This window comes from Schistocerca piceifrons, chromosome 5, assembly GCF_021461385.2.
Source record: "Schistocerca piceifrons isolate TAMUIC-IGC-003096 chromosome 5, iqSchPice1.1, whole genome shotgun sequence".
NCBI lineage: Eukaryota > Metazoa > Arthropoda > Insecta > Orthoptera > Acrididae > Schistocerca > Schistocerca piceifrons.
Window position 1 is genome coordinate 540819826 of NC_060142.1, and position 19455 is coordinate 540839280.

General features: G+C 38.7%; 1 protein-coding gene across 4 annotated transcripts in view; it reads right to left on the reverse strand.

Annotated features, from left to right (window-relative positions):
* The window catches only part of LOC124797866 (peptidyl-alpha-hydroxyglycine alpha-amidating lyase 1), a 97944-nt gene that overhangs the window by 30092 nt on the left and 48397 nt on the right, over positions 1 to 19455 (reverse strand). For all 4 annotated transcript variants that reach the window (XM_047260942.1, XM_047260944.1, XM_047260943.1 and 1 more), the window contains exons 5-6: positions 16455 to 16747; positions 16143 to 16352 (exon numbers count right to left, since the gene is read on the reverse strand). In XM_047260942.1, coding sequence (XP_047116898.1) covers positions 16143 to 16352; positions 16455 to 16747 — 503 coding nt within the window. The remainder of the gene's footprint in view (positions 1 to 16142; positions 16353 to 16454; positions 16748 to 19455) is intronic.

Genomic DNA, 19455 nt, shown 5'->3' on the forward strand with positions numbered 1-19455 from the left:
TTTGTTGCTGATTTTTCTTCTGGGATATGGCTAACAGTAAGTCGGTCACAGTCACTGACAACATCAGAGGGCCTTGTTTGCTCCTGTTCAGTGGCACTGTGGTGGTAATTAGTTATGAGCTCATTTATCAGCTTTACTCCACATGACCCTCCTTGTTTCCGTTCTGACAATACAATATGTAAGCATTTAGAACAGTCACATTTAACAAATGCTTAAAAAGTTTTTTTGTACCAAACCTTACTGTTTCCTTCCACAAGGAAAGATTCCAGTAACTGGTCTTTCAAGTCCACTCCTCCCATGTTCTGGTTTTAGTCAGAAATACCGAGTGGTATCTGAGTCACTTGCACTTCTTTCTCTTTTCCTTTTCTTTGCACATCTATTGTTGATGCACCGTGCTTTGGCATTTGTTGTTTGCATGGAGATGCATTCAACTGGGGAATGCAACAAGAGAAACGAAGAATAAGCTATGCTGAATTTGATTTCTGGTGAAGTACTTGTCAAAATGCTGGCAGGATAGTGTCATAAGTGGGTTATACTATAAAGAATAATTGAAAGACGCCAGTGGAACATTTATAGAATTTTAGGAGAGGGAATTGGATAAGAACTGGTACTTACATAAACCATTTGCAGAAGAGGATATTGTGAAATGAGTAACAAGGCATCTAACTTCCAAGATAATAAGACCGTTTTGGCAACCATGTCCTTTTTTTCTTTTAGTACCGCAAATAATAATAGTTTGATGGGCCAGGACTAAATCAGTACAGACACACTAAAAGATCCTTTTGTATGTAGAACCAGAGGAGGCTGCAATTGAATTATCAACCAAAACATCAAGAAACAATTCAGTGATTGTAGAAATGTTGAATTCTAATAGACCTTGGAGAGAAAATGATAGTGAAAATAGATCACATTTGGAGCACGCCTGATTTGATGACAGAAGACCACCTGACTGACCAAGACACGAAGTGAATAATGTGCTGAAAAATGGGCAATACTTTGGAACAACACCTGGTCCACAACTTCACACAAAGAATTATCATTTTCAAGCAACTGTCACAATAGACATGTTAACAGAGACGGAACAGGACAAGTTGCAGTGATTAAAGCAAAAGGCCTGAGTGATGAACAAAAATAGTTGCACTATGAAGAAGAAAGAACAGTTAAGAAGGAAACTATTATTCCTATTATTAAAGCAAAAGTGTGTGGTGAAGAAACTTGTATTCTTATGGATTCTGGAAGTCAAGTGGCAGCAGTTTCAAAGAATTTTTACAGTAAACTTTTGAAGAAAAATGCAGATATTCCTGCATTACCAGTCAGCGGTTTCAAAATAGTAGGGGTGATGGGAGAACACAGTATGTCTATTAAGAAGCGGATATTATTGGATGCTGAAATGGGAGAGTCAAAATATACAGTCAATGTGATAGTGATTCTGTAGCTTCGTAAGTCAATGATTAAATGATTATAGGTGCTTACTGCATGTCACAGTGTGGAGTGAATTTGAATTTTGCTAATGAAGCCATGAAAATAAATAATGAAGAGACTACAGAGATTGTGCAATTTAATAAAAAGATGACTATTATGAGAGATGCCCCAAAGCATAGATACACTCATAGAAAGATTCATGGGAGCAGAAATATTTAGTAATCTTGACCTAACTGCTGGGTACAATCAGACACAGTCAGTCGAAGAATCTCATCAATATACATTTTCTTTTTTGAAGACAGATTTTAAAGGTACTGCAGGCTTCCACTTGGACTGACTGTCTCTATTCCAGCATTTATACCACTCTTGTTTAGAGTGTTATGAGAAAAAACTGTTACATAAGTAATACCATGATGTATGTAGATGATAAGTGGTGGAAACTGCAATGTGGGGTAAGCATATTAAAGTACCTGAGGAAATTTTACAGAAGTTTAGTGAAAATGATGTTGTCTTAAATAAATCAGTATTTGGAAGAAGACTGCATTTCTATAACATGAAAATACACCTGAGAGATTTATCCAAACCCTGCAAAGATAGAAGCCATTAAAGATTTCCCAGTACCTTGTAACAAGAAAAACCAGAAGAGATTTCTTGGACTCACAATATAAAAAGATTCCTAAAACAACGGAGAAAAAAAATTGCAGTGTTACACAATTTGCTCAGTAAAAATAGTGTTAGGAACTGATCAAGCAGCTTATGAAAATGATTTTCAGGCCATCAACAGTAAGTTAACTAATGCTCCAATTTTGTGTCATCCATATATTAAAGGAAATTTTATTTGGCATGTGACTCGTCAGATTACGGAATAAGTGTTCATTTGAAGTTAAATGACAATGGGCAGATGATAATATTCAGCTTCACAAGTTGAATGTTAACTAGAGAAGAAAGAATATACAGGGTGAGTCACCTAACGTTACCGCTGGATATATTTCGTAAACCACATCAAATACTGACGAACCGATTCCACAGACCGAACGTGAGGAGAGGGCTAGTGTAATTGTTTCATACAAACCATACAAAAATGCACGAAAGTATTTTTTTAACACAAACCTACGTTTTTTTTAAATGGAACCACGTTAGTTTTGTTAGCACATCTGAACATATAAACAAATACGCAATCGGTGCTGTTTGTTGCATTGTAAAATGTTAATTACATCCGGAGATATTGTAACCTAAAGTTGACGCATGAAACCTCCGACGTTCAGTTGCGTGTTGTAACAAACACGGGCCATGGTCGGCGAGCAGCATCTGCAGGGACATTTTTACGATGATGACCGTGTTTACGAGTGCGGCTGTAGTGCACTGTTGTGGTTTGGTCTAGCTGTCACAGTGTCCGCATGTAGCGCTTGCTGCTATTGTTATTCTGCATTCGTCTCCGCACGCAGACCAACTGTAGTACACCGTGTTACCAGACGTCTGTGATAGTGTAGTGTTGTAGGAACTGTGACCATGGTGTATTCGAACTCTGAAAAGGCGGAGATGATACTCATCTATGGCGAGTGTCGACGAAATGCAGCTGAAGCCTGCAGGGTGTATGCAGAACGGTACCCGGACAGAGAGCATCCAACGTGCCGCACATTGCAAAACATCTACCGCCAACTGTATGCAACAGGTATGGTCGTAGCACGCAAACGGGTCCGTAACAGGCCCCCTCACAGGAGAAGCGGGTGCAGTTGGTGTGTTAGCTGCTGTTGCCATGAACCCACACATGAGTACACGGGACATTGCGAGAGCCGGTGGACTGAGTCAAAGTAGTGTCATGCGCATACTGCATCGTCACCGCTTTCACCCGTTTCATGTGTAACTACATCAGCAATTACGTGGTGACGACTTTAATCATCGAGTGCAATTCTGTCAATGGGCATTAACAGAGAATGCGTTGCAGTTCTACCTGTTTACCAATGAAGCGGGTTTCATAAACCACGGGGCAGTGAATCTATGGAACATGCATTACTGGTCCATGGACAATCCTCGCTGGCTCAGACAGGTAGAGCGACAGCGACCGTGGACTGTAAATGTATGGTGCGGAATCATTGGTGACCACCTCATTGGTCCTCACTTCATTGCAGGGGCCCAAACAGCTGCAACGTACATCGCGTTTCTACAGAATGATCTGCCAGCGTTGCTCGAAAATGTCCCGCTGGAAACGCGTCGACGTATGTGGTATCAGCATGATGGTGCACCTGCACATTCCACAATTAACACTAGGCTGACCCTTGACAGGATGTTCGACGGGCGTTCCATAGGACGTGGAGGACGCATAAATTGGCCAGCCCGTTCTCCTGATCTTACACCTGTGGACTTCTTTCTGTGGGGTACGTTAAAGGGGAATATGTACCATGGCGTGCCTACAACCCCAGAGGACATGAAACAACGTATTGTGGCAGCCTGTGGTGACATTACACCAGATGTACTGTGGCGTGTACGACATTCATTACGCCAGAGATTGCAATTGTGTGCAGCAAATGATGGCCACCACATTGAACATCTATTGGCCTGACATGTCGGGACACACTCTCACACTCTATTCCACTCCGCAATTGAAAACGGAAACCATGTGTGTACGTGTACCTCACCCCTCATGGTAATGTACATGTGCGTCAGTGAAAAAGACCAATAAAAAGGTGTTAGCATGTGGACGTAATGTGCTGTTCCAGTCTCTTCTGTACTTAAGGTCCATCACCGTTCCCTTTGGATCCCTACATAATTCGGTGCTCTCCGATACACACGATCGAACAGCGGAGGAGTGGTACTCAAGCGTCAACTTTAGGTAACAATATCTCCGGATGTAATTAACATTTTACAATGCAACAAACGGCACTGATTACGTATTTGTTTATATGTTCAGATGTGCTAACAAAACTAACGGGGTTCCATTTAAAAAAAACGTAGGTTTGTGTTAAAAAACATACTTCCGTGCATTTTTTTATGGTTTGTATTAACCAATTACACTAGCTCCTCTCCTCACATTCGGTCTGTGGAATCGATTCGTCAGTATTTGATGTGGTTTACGAAATATATCCAGCGGTAATGTTAGGTGACTCACCCTGTATAGTGTAACAACGAAGGAAGCTCTTGTTATTGTTTATGAATTTTCAAAATTTAGTTATTACCTGGCAATTACAACTGAACATAAAAGCACTATCATTCTCACCCAGATGCAAATTAAATCACAGTAGGTTGACCAGATGGATTTTAGCACTCCAGAAATTTGAATATGACATTTGCTACATACCAGTAAATGAAAAAATTGTACCAAACACACTGTCCAGGCTTTCCATAGCACTGATGACACAAGAAGAACAATGGCAATTTGCAGAAATGAAAATTAGATTTATGAGAGAAGTGCAGCATGAAGGATTTCTTAAAAGGATATTTCAAAATATTTAAATTGAACAAGAAAAAGACAGAGGCCTGATAATGATAAAGAGAATGTATAACTGCAGAGGGGAGGATAAGACTACAACATATTATCTACTGTACAACAACATACTGTATTGTGAGACAAATATAGGGGGATGAAGACTGGAAATTGGGCATTCCAGTATGCAGTGCGCAGAGTAACATGTGGAGAAGTTAAGAAAAGAATGTCATTTTAATAGCATTACTCAGAGGATTAACTAACTATTGAGAACGAAGTACGGTCATCCCCTCCAGGCTGCTGCCTTGTCATGTAGCAGTGGCAGAGAATCTGGCGTGTCACATGGGACACTTCTGGTGTCGCTTGTTCTGCCCACAGGCTCTGCTTCTGAGATACCCCCTAATGTACACAATGTCGTGGGCCCGCCTTCACCGCAGGGTGACTGGCAGGTGGTAACATATTCGTGCCACTTGAGGCAGAGGACCAATGTCGAGACTGGCCACCTGGCCTCGCCCATTCACCCTGTGAGTGGACAGGTGGCAGCTCCTTGAATAGGGTTGAAGCAGGCACATGGGGTGAGGGGTTTATATTAGGTGCGTTATAGAGACCTTTAGGCAGATAGTATTCAGGGCTGGAAAGAAAGCCAATGTATACTTGATATGTCTGCTGGGAGGCCTTATCTGACACGTGGAGGCAGCCTTGCCCGTGCCTATCAAGCATGCAGGGTGCAGTCATCTACAAGTTGTGGCTAACCAAAGACTCCTGTCACGTGGGTTCTGAGGCCATCTCAGTTCATACAGGCGGCTGGTGGAGGTGGTGATGTGTGCTGGCCTCGCATTCAGGGTAAAAGGAGAGCTTGCAATTTGCAGCATTGCTCCCAGAGCCAATCGGGGTCCTTCGGTCTGGAGCTGAGTAGTCTTAGGCTTTGTCAACTCTGTGATGGTCTTGACTGCAGATTTCTAAACCTGCGTTATAGAGTGGGGATTTGTATGACGCCCCTTGATAAGTCAGGGGTGCACTACAAAAAAAGAAACAGCTACTCTGGTAGCAGAGTAGTTGTGGAGTGCACATGAAGGTTTTTTAGGCTAGGTGGGGAAGCTAAATGGCATTCAGAGTAAAGACACTTCAACTTTCAAAATTCTATCGGTAAACTGTCGAAATATTCATAATATAGTGCCCGAATATACTACCTCCTACGAAAATTCTCACATTCTAGTTATTATTGGGACTGAGAGCTGGCTGAAACCTGAAGTGGAAAGCTCTGAAATATTTGGTGAGTATATCAGAAAGATGGATTAGAGGCCATAGGCAGCTGAGTGTTCATTGCAGTTCACAAAAATATTGTTTCTATTGAGTTGACAGTTTTCTGAAAACAGTCTTAAGCAGATAGTTTGGCAGCCCACAAGCAGTGGAAATACCTTAGCTGCTTTAGCTACAAATAGGCCAGACCTTATTGAAAATGTCAGCTTAGAAATGGAGATTTGCAATGATCATTATGTCACTACAGTAATTATGGTTACGAAATTTAATAAATCAGTCAAGAAGGCTAAGAGAGTGTTTCTTCTAGACAGAGCATCTCATTGACACAGTGAAACGACATCACTTAGTTCCAGTAAGACCGATATAGAGGAATTATGGGCAGAGTTTAAGCACACTGTCAATCGTAGTCTGGATAGTTTTTTGCCTACTAAGTGGACAAAGGATGGAAAAGATCCACCATGGGTCAATAATGAAATTCGGAAGATGCTGAGGCTGCTGCACTCTCGATTCAAAAGAGAACACGCAAATGACAACAAGCAAAGGTTAGTAGAGATTCTTTCATCTGTGAACAGATCATGTGTGAAGCATACAACAACTACCACTGTCACACTTTAGCAAAAGATCTGGCTGAGAGCCCAAGAAAATTCTGGTTGTATGAAAATCGTTAGGTGGGTCTAAAGCTTCCATCCAGTCTCTTGTTGACCAGTCTGATGTGGCAGTTGAAGATAGCAACATGAAAGCCGAAGTTTTAAATTTCATGTTCAAGAAATCATTCACGCAGGAGGATAATACAAACATACCGTCACTTGACCATCGGACAGAATCCCATACGAACGACATAGAAACAAGCATACCTGCCACAGAAGAGATTTGAAAACAAATAACCAGATCTGGATGGAATCCCAGTTCAATTTCACAAAGAGTACTCTACAGCATTGGCCCCTTACCTAGCTTATATTTATCATGAATCTCTCGCCCAGCACAAAGTCCCAATCAAGTGGAAAAAGTGCAGGTGACTCCAGCATATAAGAAGGGTAGAAGAATGGGCCCGTAAAATTACAGACCAATATCCCTATCATCGATTTGCTGCAGAATCCTTGAACATATTCTCAGTTTGAATATAATAAACTTCCCTGAGACTGAGAAGCTTATATCCACGAATCAGCACAGTTTTAGAAAGCTCAGCTTTCCCATTTCTCACGTGATATACTGCGAACTATGGGTGAAGGGCATCAGGCACATGCCATACAACTAGATTTCCAGAAGGTGTTAGACACAGTGCCCCATTGCATGCTGTTAACAAACGTATAAGCATATGGAATAATTTCACAAATATGTGAGTAGCTCATAGAATTTTTAAGTAATAGTACCCAGTATGTTGTCCTCAACAGCAAGTGTTCATCATAGACAAGGCTATCATCAGGAGTGCCCCAAGGAAGTGTGTACGACCACTGTTGTTCTCTATTTACACAAATTATTTGGTGAACAGAGTGGACAGCAATCTGTGGTTGTTTGCTGCTGATGCCGTGGTGTATAGTCAGGTGTCAAAGTTGATTTACTGTAAGAAGATACATGAGGACTTAGACAAAATTTCTAGTTGGTGTGATGGATGGCAGCTAGCTCTAAATGTAGAAAAATGTAAGTTAATGCAGATGAGTAAGAAGAACAAAGCTGTAATGTTCAGATACAGTATTATTAGTGTCCTGTTTGACACAGTCAAGTCGTATACACATTTGGGCATAACATCCAAAATGATATGATATGGAATGAGCATGTGGGAACTGTGGTGGGGAAGGCAAATGGACAATTTCAGATTATTGGGAAAATTTTAGGAAAGAGTGGTTTGCCTGTAAAGGAGATCACTTATAGGACATTGGTGCAACAAATTGTTGAAAACTGCTTGAGTGTTGGGATCTGTACCAGGTCAGATTGAAGGAAGACACTGAAGCACTGACACTGGCTTCTCAATATATGTATTCTTTACTGTTGTTTCTTGTTAACAATGTCAGCTTATTTTCAAGAATTAGCAGCTTTCACTCAATTAATATTAGGCAGAAATCTGACCTGCATTTGGATCACTCTTCCTTGAGTCTTGTGCAGAAAGGCATGCAGTATACTGCTGCATCCATTTTCAATAAGCTACCACAACAATTCAAAAACTTTAGCAGTAATCCACTTGGTTTCAAATCAAAGCTGAAGAGATTCCTCATGGGTCACTCCTTCTATTCTGTCGAGGAGTTCCTTGAAAAATTAAGTTGATTCTTGAGTTATATTGTTGATTGCTTTTAAATAAACTTACACTTGTCCTTTTTTTTTTCTTTTTTTTTTGGGGGGGGGGGGGGAGGGGGCTTCATAAGCATTTTATTTGATCTGTTATTACTTTTATGTTGTAATTTCATGTCCTCACTTGTTCCAGGACCTTGGAGATTTGCTCCTTAGTTTGGTCCTAAGGAACTAGGTGTATAAAAAAATAATTTGGAGGTGGGGTGCTACATTTGTTACCAACAGGTTCAAACAACAAGTGTTACACAGATGCTTCGAGAACTTAAACGGGAATCCCTGGAGGGAAGGTGATGTTCTTTTTGAGAACACTATTGAGGAAATTTAGAGAACCGGCATTTGAAACTGAGTGCCTAACAATTCTATTGCCGCCAACATATATTGTGCATAAGGACCACAAAGATAAGATATTAGAAATCAGGGCTCATATGGAGGTTTATAGGTAGTCCTTTTTCCCTTGTTCTCTTTGCGAGTGGAACAGGAAAGGAAATGACTAGTAGTGGTACAAGGTACCCTTTGCCATGCACAGTATCTATGTAGAAGCAGATACTAAAATGAACTCAACCCTACAAGTAAGTCGATAAATTTATTCACAGGTTCTTCAACACTAAAATAATCTCAGATGTTTTAGTGTTTCGAGAATTTCTGCATAAATTCTGGAACCACTCAGCCTTCTACAGTCTCGAACACATGATATGTTAAACATAAATGTGAGAGAGCCTATTTACTGCGCATCACCTGCCTGTGTGTGCATGTTTGAAGTATATTGTGAGATGACTATAGACGTGGCGGTCGAACAGCGCCGACAAGTGTTTGTCGGTCACGCCATGGAAGCCGTAGTGAAAGAACAAGGAGTGTTTCTGCATTATGTGCTGTTTTAAAACTTTGACTATTGTAGCGAAAAAAAGAAGGACCGTTGGATTATTGTTAATTAATGTTCATTTTGGACATGGAGAGGATAAGACGTGTACTGAAAATCATATTGAGAAAGGACAAGGTTATCAAGCCAACCTTACCTTATATGTAAATCTACTTTGTTTCTAACATTTGGAGACGCGAACAGACTTACTTGATAGTATTTGTTTATATGGAGACAGATTTGTGAAAAGTTTGATGTTCAAAGATACATTGTTGAGTTAAGCAAAAGAAACTGTGTAAGCCTGCTGATTTTTATAAGTAGAAAGAGTCTTGAGAAATTCCTGTTCCTAGCAAATTTGGAGAAGAGGAGAAAAGGAGGTTGGGGCAAGCTGACCAGCAACGAAATTCAGCTGAAAATCTCAAGTAAGTCACATCATTAATGAAGTGGGAGTTTACATACATACTTCACCACTTTAAGTCATCCAAAGCATTAGAATGTCAAGAGAAGCCACAGGCCTGGATTTCTAGACAAAATAAGCTGTCAATAAAGATAAGTTCGCTGAGCAGCACAAAAAACACAACAATTCAATTTTTTAAATTCCAGTTGCTTTTATGACACTAATCTACTATTTCAGACATAACACAAATTGATTCACACTTCTAGCAAATTTTGTGGAAGCTCATGAAGATAATGCAGCTCCGTTTAGGTCCTGTATGGTCTCTGACTAGTGCTGACACACTCTTCCTCCCAGCTGGTCCCACAAATGCTCAATAAGATTCAAATCAGGACTTAGGGCAGACCAAAAGGCAGCCTGGGTAACTGACTAGTGGGATAAGGATATCATGTAGAACAGAGTGGGAATTACATGAAAACATTAAAAGTAGTCACAATCAAGCTACAGTAGCCCATTACAAACAATATTGTATAGTGCTTTAAAAAGTTATTAGGAAGGCAAAGAGCATGTGGTATGCAAATAGAATAGCTAATTCACAGGATAAAATTAAAGCCATATGGAAGTGTCGAGTCAGCAGCACAAGGTTGACGATATAGTCAGTTCGTAGTAAAAATATTTCTGTTACTGATAAATCAGATTTATGTACAGCATTTAACAATCATTTTCTGAGCATTGCTGGAGAATTAAATAAAAATTTATTTTCTATAGAGAATCATATAACTTGGCAAATGCCTTTCCGAGCGTGATGTTTGGAATACTCCTCTGTGATACAGACAGAGGGGAGATTGAGTCAATGATTAAATCACATGATGGAGTGCCTAGCAGAATATTAAAGTACTGTGCTGCACATGTTAGCCCTGTATGTAGCCATATTTGTAATTTTTCTTTTAGGAATGGTCAGTTTCCTGAACAATTAAAGTACTCGGTAGTGAAGCTGCTTTATAAAAAGGGAGAAATGGATAATGTAGACAATTTTAGACCTATTTCTATGCCATCAGTGTTTGCTCAAGTTATTGAAAAGGCTGTGTATGTAAGGATAATTGATCATGTTGTATCACATAATTTGCTAGCAAATGTAGTACAGTTTGGCTTAAGAAGTTGTTTAACTACTGAAAATGATATATTCTCTTCTCTCTGTGAGGTACTGGATGGTTTAAACAAAAGGTTTCGAACACTAGGCATCTTTTTTTATTTGACTAAGGCGTTTGATTGTGTTGATCACAAAATATTGCTTCAGAAGTTGGACAATTACAGAATATGGGGAGTAGCTTGCAATTGGTTCACCTCTTTAACAACAAACAGCAAAAAGTCAATTATTCACAGTGTTAAGAATAGCTGGGATGTGGGGTCTGAGTGGGGTATGGTCAAAGGGGGGGGGGGGGGGGGGGGGGGTGCCCCAGCGAACAGTGTTGGGGCCAGGGGGGGGGGGGGGGGTGCCCCAGCGAACAGTGTTGGGGCCACTCCTGTTCCTTGTTTATATAAATATGCCCTCTAGTACTATAGGTAACTCTAAAATATTTCTGTTTGCTGATGACACTAGCGTGATAGTAAGGGATGTTGCATGCAACATTTGCTCAGTTTCAAATAGTGCAGTTCATGACCTAAGATCATGGCTTGTAGAAAATAAACTAACACTAAATCACAGTAAGATTCAGTTTTTTCTCAGTTTCTAACCCACAATTCAGCAAAACCAGACGTTTTAATTTCACAGAATGGGCATATGATTAGTGAAACTGAACAGTTCACATTTTTAGGTGTTTGGACAGATAGTAAACGGTCTTGGAAAGCCCATGTTCAGGATCATGTTCAAAGACTTAATGCGACCATTTTTACTATTCAAACGGTATCTGAAGTAAGTTATAGTTTAACACGTAAATTAGTCTACTTTGCTTATTTTCATTCGCTTATGTTGTAGGGTATTATATTTTTGTGGTAACTCTTCCCATTCTAAAATGGTAGTTTTAGCTCAGAAATACGTAGTTCGGGCAATAAGTGGTGTAAGTTCACAAACCTCTTGTCGACCCCTGTTCACTAGTCTGGTTATTTTGGCACTGGTCTCTCACTATATATTATTCTATACTGTTATGTCTTGTTAACAATATCAGCTTATTCCCAAGAATAAGCAGCTTTCACTCACTTAATATTCGGCAGAAGTAAAACCTGCATTTGGATTGGATACAGGTGTGCAGTATACTGCTGCATCCATTTTCAATAAGCTACCACAAGAATTCAAAAATCTTAGCAGTAATCTACATGCTTTCAAATCAGAACTGAAGAGTTTCCTCGTGAGTCACTCCTCCTATTCTGTTGAGGATTTCCTTGAAAAATTAAGCTGATTCTTATGTTATATTTTTGACTGCATTTACTTAAACTTATGTCTTGATTTTATGGGTCCATAAACATTTTATTTTTATCTGTTATTACTTCTATGTCGCAATTTCATGTACTGACACATTCCATGACCTTGGAGATTTGCTCCTCAATTTGGTCTTACGGAACTTGATGTGTAAATAAATAAATAAGTAAACCAAGCCATAGCATGAATCTCAGCTTCATCCCAGAAATCTTGTACCATTCTTGCAACATGCGGGCATTCATTGTCAGTAATAAAACATCACCAGTAAATGGAGCAAGAAAAACAGTATGCTCCAAAATGATTTTCTCCACTTACTGATGCACTGTAGGGCTCCCATCCACCACAAAGACCAAATCCATCTTTGCATTCAGACTCATCCCTGCTGACACCATCAGAAAACCAAGCTCAAAAGTTATCCTGAGTGAGAATATGCAAGGGAAGTACCTTTCCCCAGGCCTGTTCCAGACCCTCTCCCTACTTACACGTGATCGTGGGCCAAATTGTGACTCAACAGTGAGCAATGTATGCTCCCATTGTTGTACTCCCTAGCAGCAATATTCCCTTGCGAAATGTAACCAAGCTGTGCAATTCTCTTTGGTGAGTTCTGGCCCTCTTGAAGACTGGCTTCCCCTAGTATTCCTCAGACAGTTCTCTCACTATCATTACCCCTTGAACTTTGAGTATTTTGTGCTTCAACAATGCTAGTGTGATGGTTGTGGAGAACTTAAAGTTGTAATAAATTATCATCTCTTGTTGATCTTACTCTTGTTAGGCCTGATCTTGGTTTCCTTGCAACATTTCCATTTTCCCTGTACTTTCTTAATGTTCTGGAAATCATGGAAAATGCAGTTCTCAACATTTCTGCAGCATAAGACATGTTGTGACATCCTTCCACCAAAGGCTTTTGCAGCATCTTCATGACTTAACAGCAAGTTTACTCCAGAAATTCGATTATGATGGTCACACAAAGATCTGACAAACAGTGTGACCAAAAGGGAAACAATACAAGGTACAGCACTAAGTGCTACAATCACAGGAAAGCATTATTGCTTCACAGACAGTGATATGTTTTTCATGTTGCATACGAAAAAAGCATTAAGGTTCATGTAATAGACAACTGTCTCATCACTGTTTGCTCACAAAGTAACACCCCATCTAAAAATACAAGATTTACTTTGATTAAGTAGATAATTACACATAATTTATTATGTGTTGCATTTTCATGCTGATCAGTGTATATCCAAGTGAGTCACAGATCTGGATACCTAATGATGTGAATTGGAGGCAGCTTATTAATTTGCTACAAATAAAGATTCAATAGATCTCAATACACACTCTAAAGATGTCAGCTGCCAGTACCTTAGCTTGTTTACATAATTTGGCATGAAGTATTAATTAAAATATCATAGAAGCCTTGACAGCAAAATCCATATTTGAAATCATGAACAATCAATGCTAAATACGAAGTTATGATGAAACTTGGAATAAATTATGTTAATAATTGACAATATTTGAATCAGAATCTAAAAGCACTGGCAATAAACTAGCTACTTGGTTCTATAGCAATGAATGGAGAGTCTCATGTTGTTGTTGTTGTTGTTGCCGTCATTATTGTATTTATTGATCCTGTTGTCTACAAAGCAGCTCATGCATAAGACATTAGATAAGTCAAATTATAAATATACAGCTGAAAGTCATTTCTAGGCATATATATTTAAGGTTACTATAATACACTTTATAAATAAGTATTTATATGACACACTTCATAAGCTTAAATATTCTTCAATGGAGTAAAAGCAGTGACGCTGTAAATATAACTTTAGAGATTTTCCAAAGGTATTGACCTCAGTAATAGTTTTTATGTTTTCAGGAAGTTTGCTATAATGCTTAACTCCCACGTGAAAAGTACCTTTTTGTTACAGAGTTATGCTGATTTGAGTTGGATGTAAGTTACTAGTGATCATCTATATCACAGTTCTTTTTTTTTCAGTCCTTACCTATTACATTTATTTTAAAGAATAAAAGGGTTTCCATAATGTATACACATGGTAATGGAGGAATACCAGATTTCTTAGACAGAGGTTTACGAGAGTCTCTAGACTTACATCCAAACAAGATTCTAATGGCACTTTTTGGTAGTTTAAAAGTGCAAATGGCTGTTTTAGAGTTTCCCCAGAAGGTGATCCCATATCTAAGACGAGAATGAAAGTAGGCATGATACGCATTCATTACTGTTTTCTCACTGTAGCGTGATTTTAATGAGGAAAGAAGGTAACATGTTTTGCTCAGTTCTGCACTGAGATATTCAATATGCTTATTCCATCTGACATTGCTCTGCAGCCAAAGTCCTAATAATTTGGTTTCAGTACTGTTACCAACTGATTTGCCATTGATAGAGACTGATGGGATAAGCATGTCCTTGTTAGGAGCATTGTGGAATTTTAGTGCAATGGTTTTCTTACTGTTAATTACAAGCTGGTTATTGTGTGTCCAGCTGCTAAGTTGTTTCGTGAGCATGTTTACTGTCTGCTGTTACTGTTCACTGCTGTCTCCCTTTAGTAGAATCATGGTGTCATCTGCAAATATGATTGTTTTACGTGCATCAACATCCAAGTTCAGATCATTTATGTACAGAAGGAACAGAACGGGTCTCATTACTGATCCTTGGGGTACACCACATTTAGTTTAAATGATTAATGGAAAATCTCATATAAAGATGTGAAACAAATACTAACAAAGAGATAGAGGGACTGGCTAGTACTTACCTCAGCTCAGTACAGCCGATAGATACATAAAACAGAACAGAATATTTACGTTCCTAGCTTTCGGAACAGTGAAGTCATCAGTCCTCTTAGTTTAGGGAAGCAAGGGAAAGGATGTCAGCCATGCCCTTTCAAAGGAACCATCCCGGCATTTGCTGAAGCGATTTAGGGAAATCACAGAAAACTTAAATCAGGACGGTCGGACACAGGTTTGAAACGCTGTCCTCCCAAATGTGAGTCCAGTGTGCTAACCACCACATCACCTCGCTTGGTGGATGTGCCTGATAATGGCCTAATACAAAGGCTGAAACAGGTCCTGTGAATTTGTAGGCAGCAGCACTATACATAGCCTTCAAACTGGCATCTGTAACAGAAGAGAGCTGTCATTGGTGGAAAACCAGAGCACCACAAATATTCATAGGGCTTGTAGAATGTCTGCGGAGACCTAGTAGTGAAACAAAGCATGGTTAGCTGTTGGGCAAGATGTCTGTCATCACTGTAACAAAGGTAGTGCAAACCTGTCCAATCTCCCACATGCCAGCTGGCCATATACAGCCGTGTTGGAACGTGCAGACATTCTTATTTGAGGTGATCGACGGATCACAGTCAAACAACTTGCTGGACAACTGAATGTGTCTGTTGGTAGTGCTGACGTATTCACCCACCAGTTGAAGCACCCAAAGGTGTGTGCCCACTTGGTTCCTCATCCAGCTTACAGCCCAGATATCACATCTTCCGAATTCCATCTGTTGGGCCCAATGGATGCACTCCACAGGAAGCAGTACGCATATGATAGGAGGTTACTGATGCAGCAATATGTTACCTCTGACACTGATCAGTCGATTGGTACCATGTAGGCATACATACCAGTAAGGTGACATAATGCCGTCATGTTGAATGGAGATTATGTTGAAAAATAGTATTTTGTAGCAAAATAATAGGGAACAATATGGTGTATTGGAATCGTGAATAAAACCAACCTGCTTTCAGAAAAAGTGTTGCATTACTTACTTAATGTCCCTCGTCCAAAACACACAAAATCTTTGAGTGGTAAAAAAACTCAAATTATTTGGGCTCAAGATACTGTGTGTGATCCTCCAGCTAACCTTTACAATATTCTCTATTATACAGTTTCATTTTTCAAACTGTCTTTTCTTCAACAGTGTTTTATTAATTTTTTACATTGACTTGTCACCTACATAAAAGAATTCCGTCGCCATGTCTCTCTCTCTCTCTCTCTCTCTCTCTCTCTCTCTCTCTCTCTCTCTCTCTCTCTCGTTCTTTTTATGACTATTAATTATTTTATTGTAATAAACTGATGTGCATACCTTGTGATGGAGAGTAGGCAACACTAAACAGTTTGTGACCCATATCAGGAGACTGTATTTCATATAAAAAGTATCCAGATGTGATGTTGAAACTGAGAATACGTCCATTTTCACGATCAGCAAGGAAAAGTGTTTCCTTTTCTTCAGCTACCGCAAGTGCATGGGGCAAACTGAAAGTATATGCTGTCAAGCCTATGCCATCCAAAGAACCTGTAAAATAGTTCATACCGAACATAATATATCTGTTATATTTTTTTCTATGTCAAATGCAAAGAAAAACAAATACAGAAAGTAATACTTATCTATCATTACCTTGCAGTATATTACGGCCCCATTCCATAAGTTTTTGCCCACTGATATCAAATTTAATAATTCGGCTGTTACAATAACCATCAGAAACAAAAAAGTCTCCATTGGACAATATAGCAACATCTGTAGGCTTGCAAAAATGTGTATCATCATTTCCTGGCACAAATTTTGTGCCAAGAATTAGAGCTGGTTTCTTCCATTGATTCCTTTTGAACATAAATACTTGATGCAGAGCTACATCTGTTATCCATACATTATTTTCAGAATCCACTGTTAGGCCATGTGGAAGATAAAATCTGAAATGAGTAATAACAAAATACATTACAGTACAACTTGTGCATACATGTTATGAACCCTAAATTATTGCCATGTTAGTAACATAAATGTGGGGCCTCTTTCACCTTCATTATATGTACAACAGTGAACTAATGTGACCAACCACACAACATGCAGTGCAGCCTTCAAAACTTATATGAATACGGTAGTTGTATCAAGTGACTGTATATTCCATCTTATGAACTCCCACAATTGTTTAGTACGAATAGACACGCATGTCTACACTGCACACAATATATGCCCAAAAGATCCATAACATCTCATAGTTGATCAATAAATTTGTACAAAAATATGCCTACTGTCAAACTTTGCAGTACAGTAAATGACATTCTGTCTATTAAAATTGGATTTTATTGCTACTGCACTAGTCATAATAGTACACAGCAAAATTAATAAACAAAAAATAAATTAAGAGTATACCCTACTAATTTTTGAAAAGCCTGGCTGACAAAAAAATTTATGACACTGATGGGCTGACAGCAGATAATAAACCATCCCCTCCAAAGAGAAAACAAAGAAATGCAAATTAACCAGGAGCTAAAAATGAATTAAAATGGTGTATTCAAGGAACAGGGTTGTGATAAAGGGATACTGCACATCAGATACCCAAGTTGGAAATCGATTAAATGTTTTTTCATCTAAAAGTAGGGAGCAACTGTGTATTCTGCCCAGATTCTCCAATGTCTAATTACTTATCTGCTATTACAGTTGCTGCTTGGCTCAGCCGTTTCTTCAAATAATAATGTCCTACTCGGACCATCATTCAAATATATTAGTTTACGTTTCTGAAACAATTTCAATGTGTTGCCATACTTACACTTTCTATAAGAAAGCTCACTACTTTATGATCACATATCAGCCATTATATCATAAATAACTCAGTTTCAAGTCCATACTCAACTGCTACACAGCATTGGCAGATAATACTGCTATCAGGACAACTCAAGCTTACGCCACATGCTGAAATGACAGTCAATTTTAGTACAGTGAGAGAGATGGAAAGCTATGTAAATCACTTGGCACAGTAAAAAAATAGCTTCATTCTTTCCCCAAATCGGTGTTATTTTCTGATGGCTTACTTTTCACTTACTTTTTTACTTTTGTTGTATTTCATTGTTTTCCATTTTTATGTTAACTATGAATATATACCCGTCAATTATATTATATTTATTGACATCACATATCTTGTTTGGCTGTTATTTCACTTAAAGCCTATTGCCAAAAATCAAGTAAAGAATAAATAAATCTGCATGCAACACACCCAAAAAAATGTCAAAAGTTTTTCAGAAGAAAGAATTCTTACAACTTCAAGTGTTCAAATTTGTACTTGGGCAGACTTTAACGCAGGGAGTACCATTTGCCTTGACCACCTCAAGTAAGTTTTTGTCCAATAGAGAAATAAAAAAAAAAGTCCATCAAGCAAATGTTGTGTTGCTATCAGGGGAAAACATCAAGATTTTCTTTCTGCTAACTTTGTTTGTTGCAAAGACATAAACAGCAGTGTATCTTTTTCAAAGAGCACCCTGTATTTTTTCTTTTTATTTGACAATTCAGGACCTGTTCAAGAATCTATCACACTGTAGCATTCACATAAACATGATGTTATTAAAAATGTAACACAAAATTGACTTTTACTCTATTACCACACAGCGAAGATAAATGAGGTTATGTAATTTGTCCACTTGCTGGAGTTTACAGTAAATAGATTGAAACACAATGAAAATGGACACCAATCATTAACTCATGTGTCTTCGGATGAACGTTTGTGTGATTACAATGCATGCCAAAGAAGATAAAGTAGAAATGCTGCCTATCTATGGAGAATGTAAGTTAGTAGAATGGTAATTGCAATAAGTTGGAAGAGAGGGTTCTTGTCAGGCTACAGTTCTCTGCCTGTGCAATCTTATACCTATCTTCAACCATAAGAAAATAAAATTAGATATGATATAATTTTTAATCAAAGATTGCCCTTATGGTACACAACACACTGTTTGAAAGTATTACAGTATTGTGCTACATGTACCAGTATTGTAAATAAGAAAATGTAATTTTTTGTTTACTGTCAACTCCAGCAAATTGATGAGTTTTCCCAATAGGTACATGCACTGTGTGCCATGCGGTACAGGAGAGTCAAAGTCAATTTTGTGATACTTTTTAATAAAGTCTTGTTTATGTAAATGGTTTACCTGCGATGACAAGCCTCTGTAGTGTATATATTATGAAGGGATATAAATTTGTTTGAAATTTAATGAAGTAGCAAGTTTTCATGTAAAGAAATAGAAATCTTCTAGAATATTGCTCAAGTGTGTGGGACCCCTACAACTTAGACTAACAGGGGATACTGAAAATATACAGAGAAGGGCAGCACGAGAGGTCACAGGTTTCCTTCTTTAATCCATGGGAGTGTGTCACAGAGATACTGAAAAACTCAACTGGAGGACTCCTGACAATAGATGTAAATTACTGGAGAAAGGCTATTTACGAAGTTTCAAGAATTGTCTTTAAATGATTACCCCAGGAATATACTACAACCCCCTATGGATCACTCACATTGGGGTTTTTAAGGTAAGACTACAATAATTACTACACCCACAGAGGCATTCAAATGATCATTCTTCCTATGCTCCATAAATGAATGGAACAGAAAGAAATCCTAATAACTTGTACA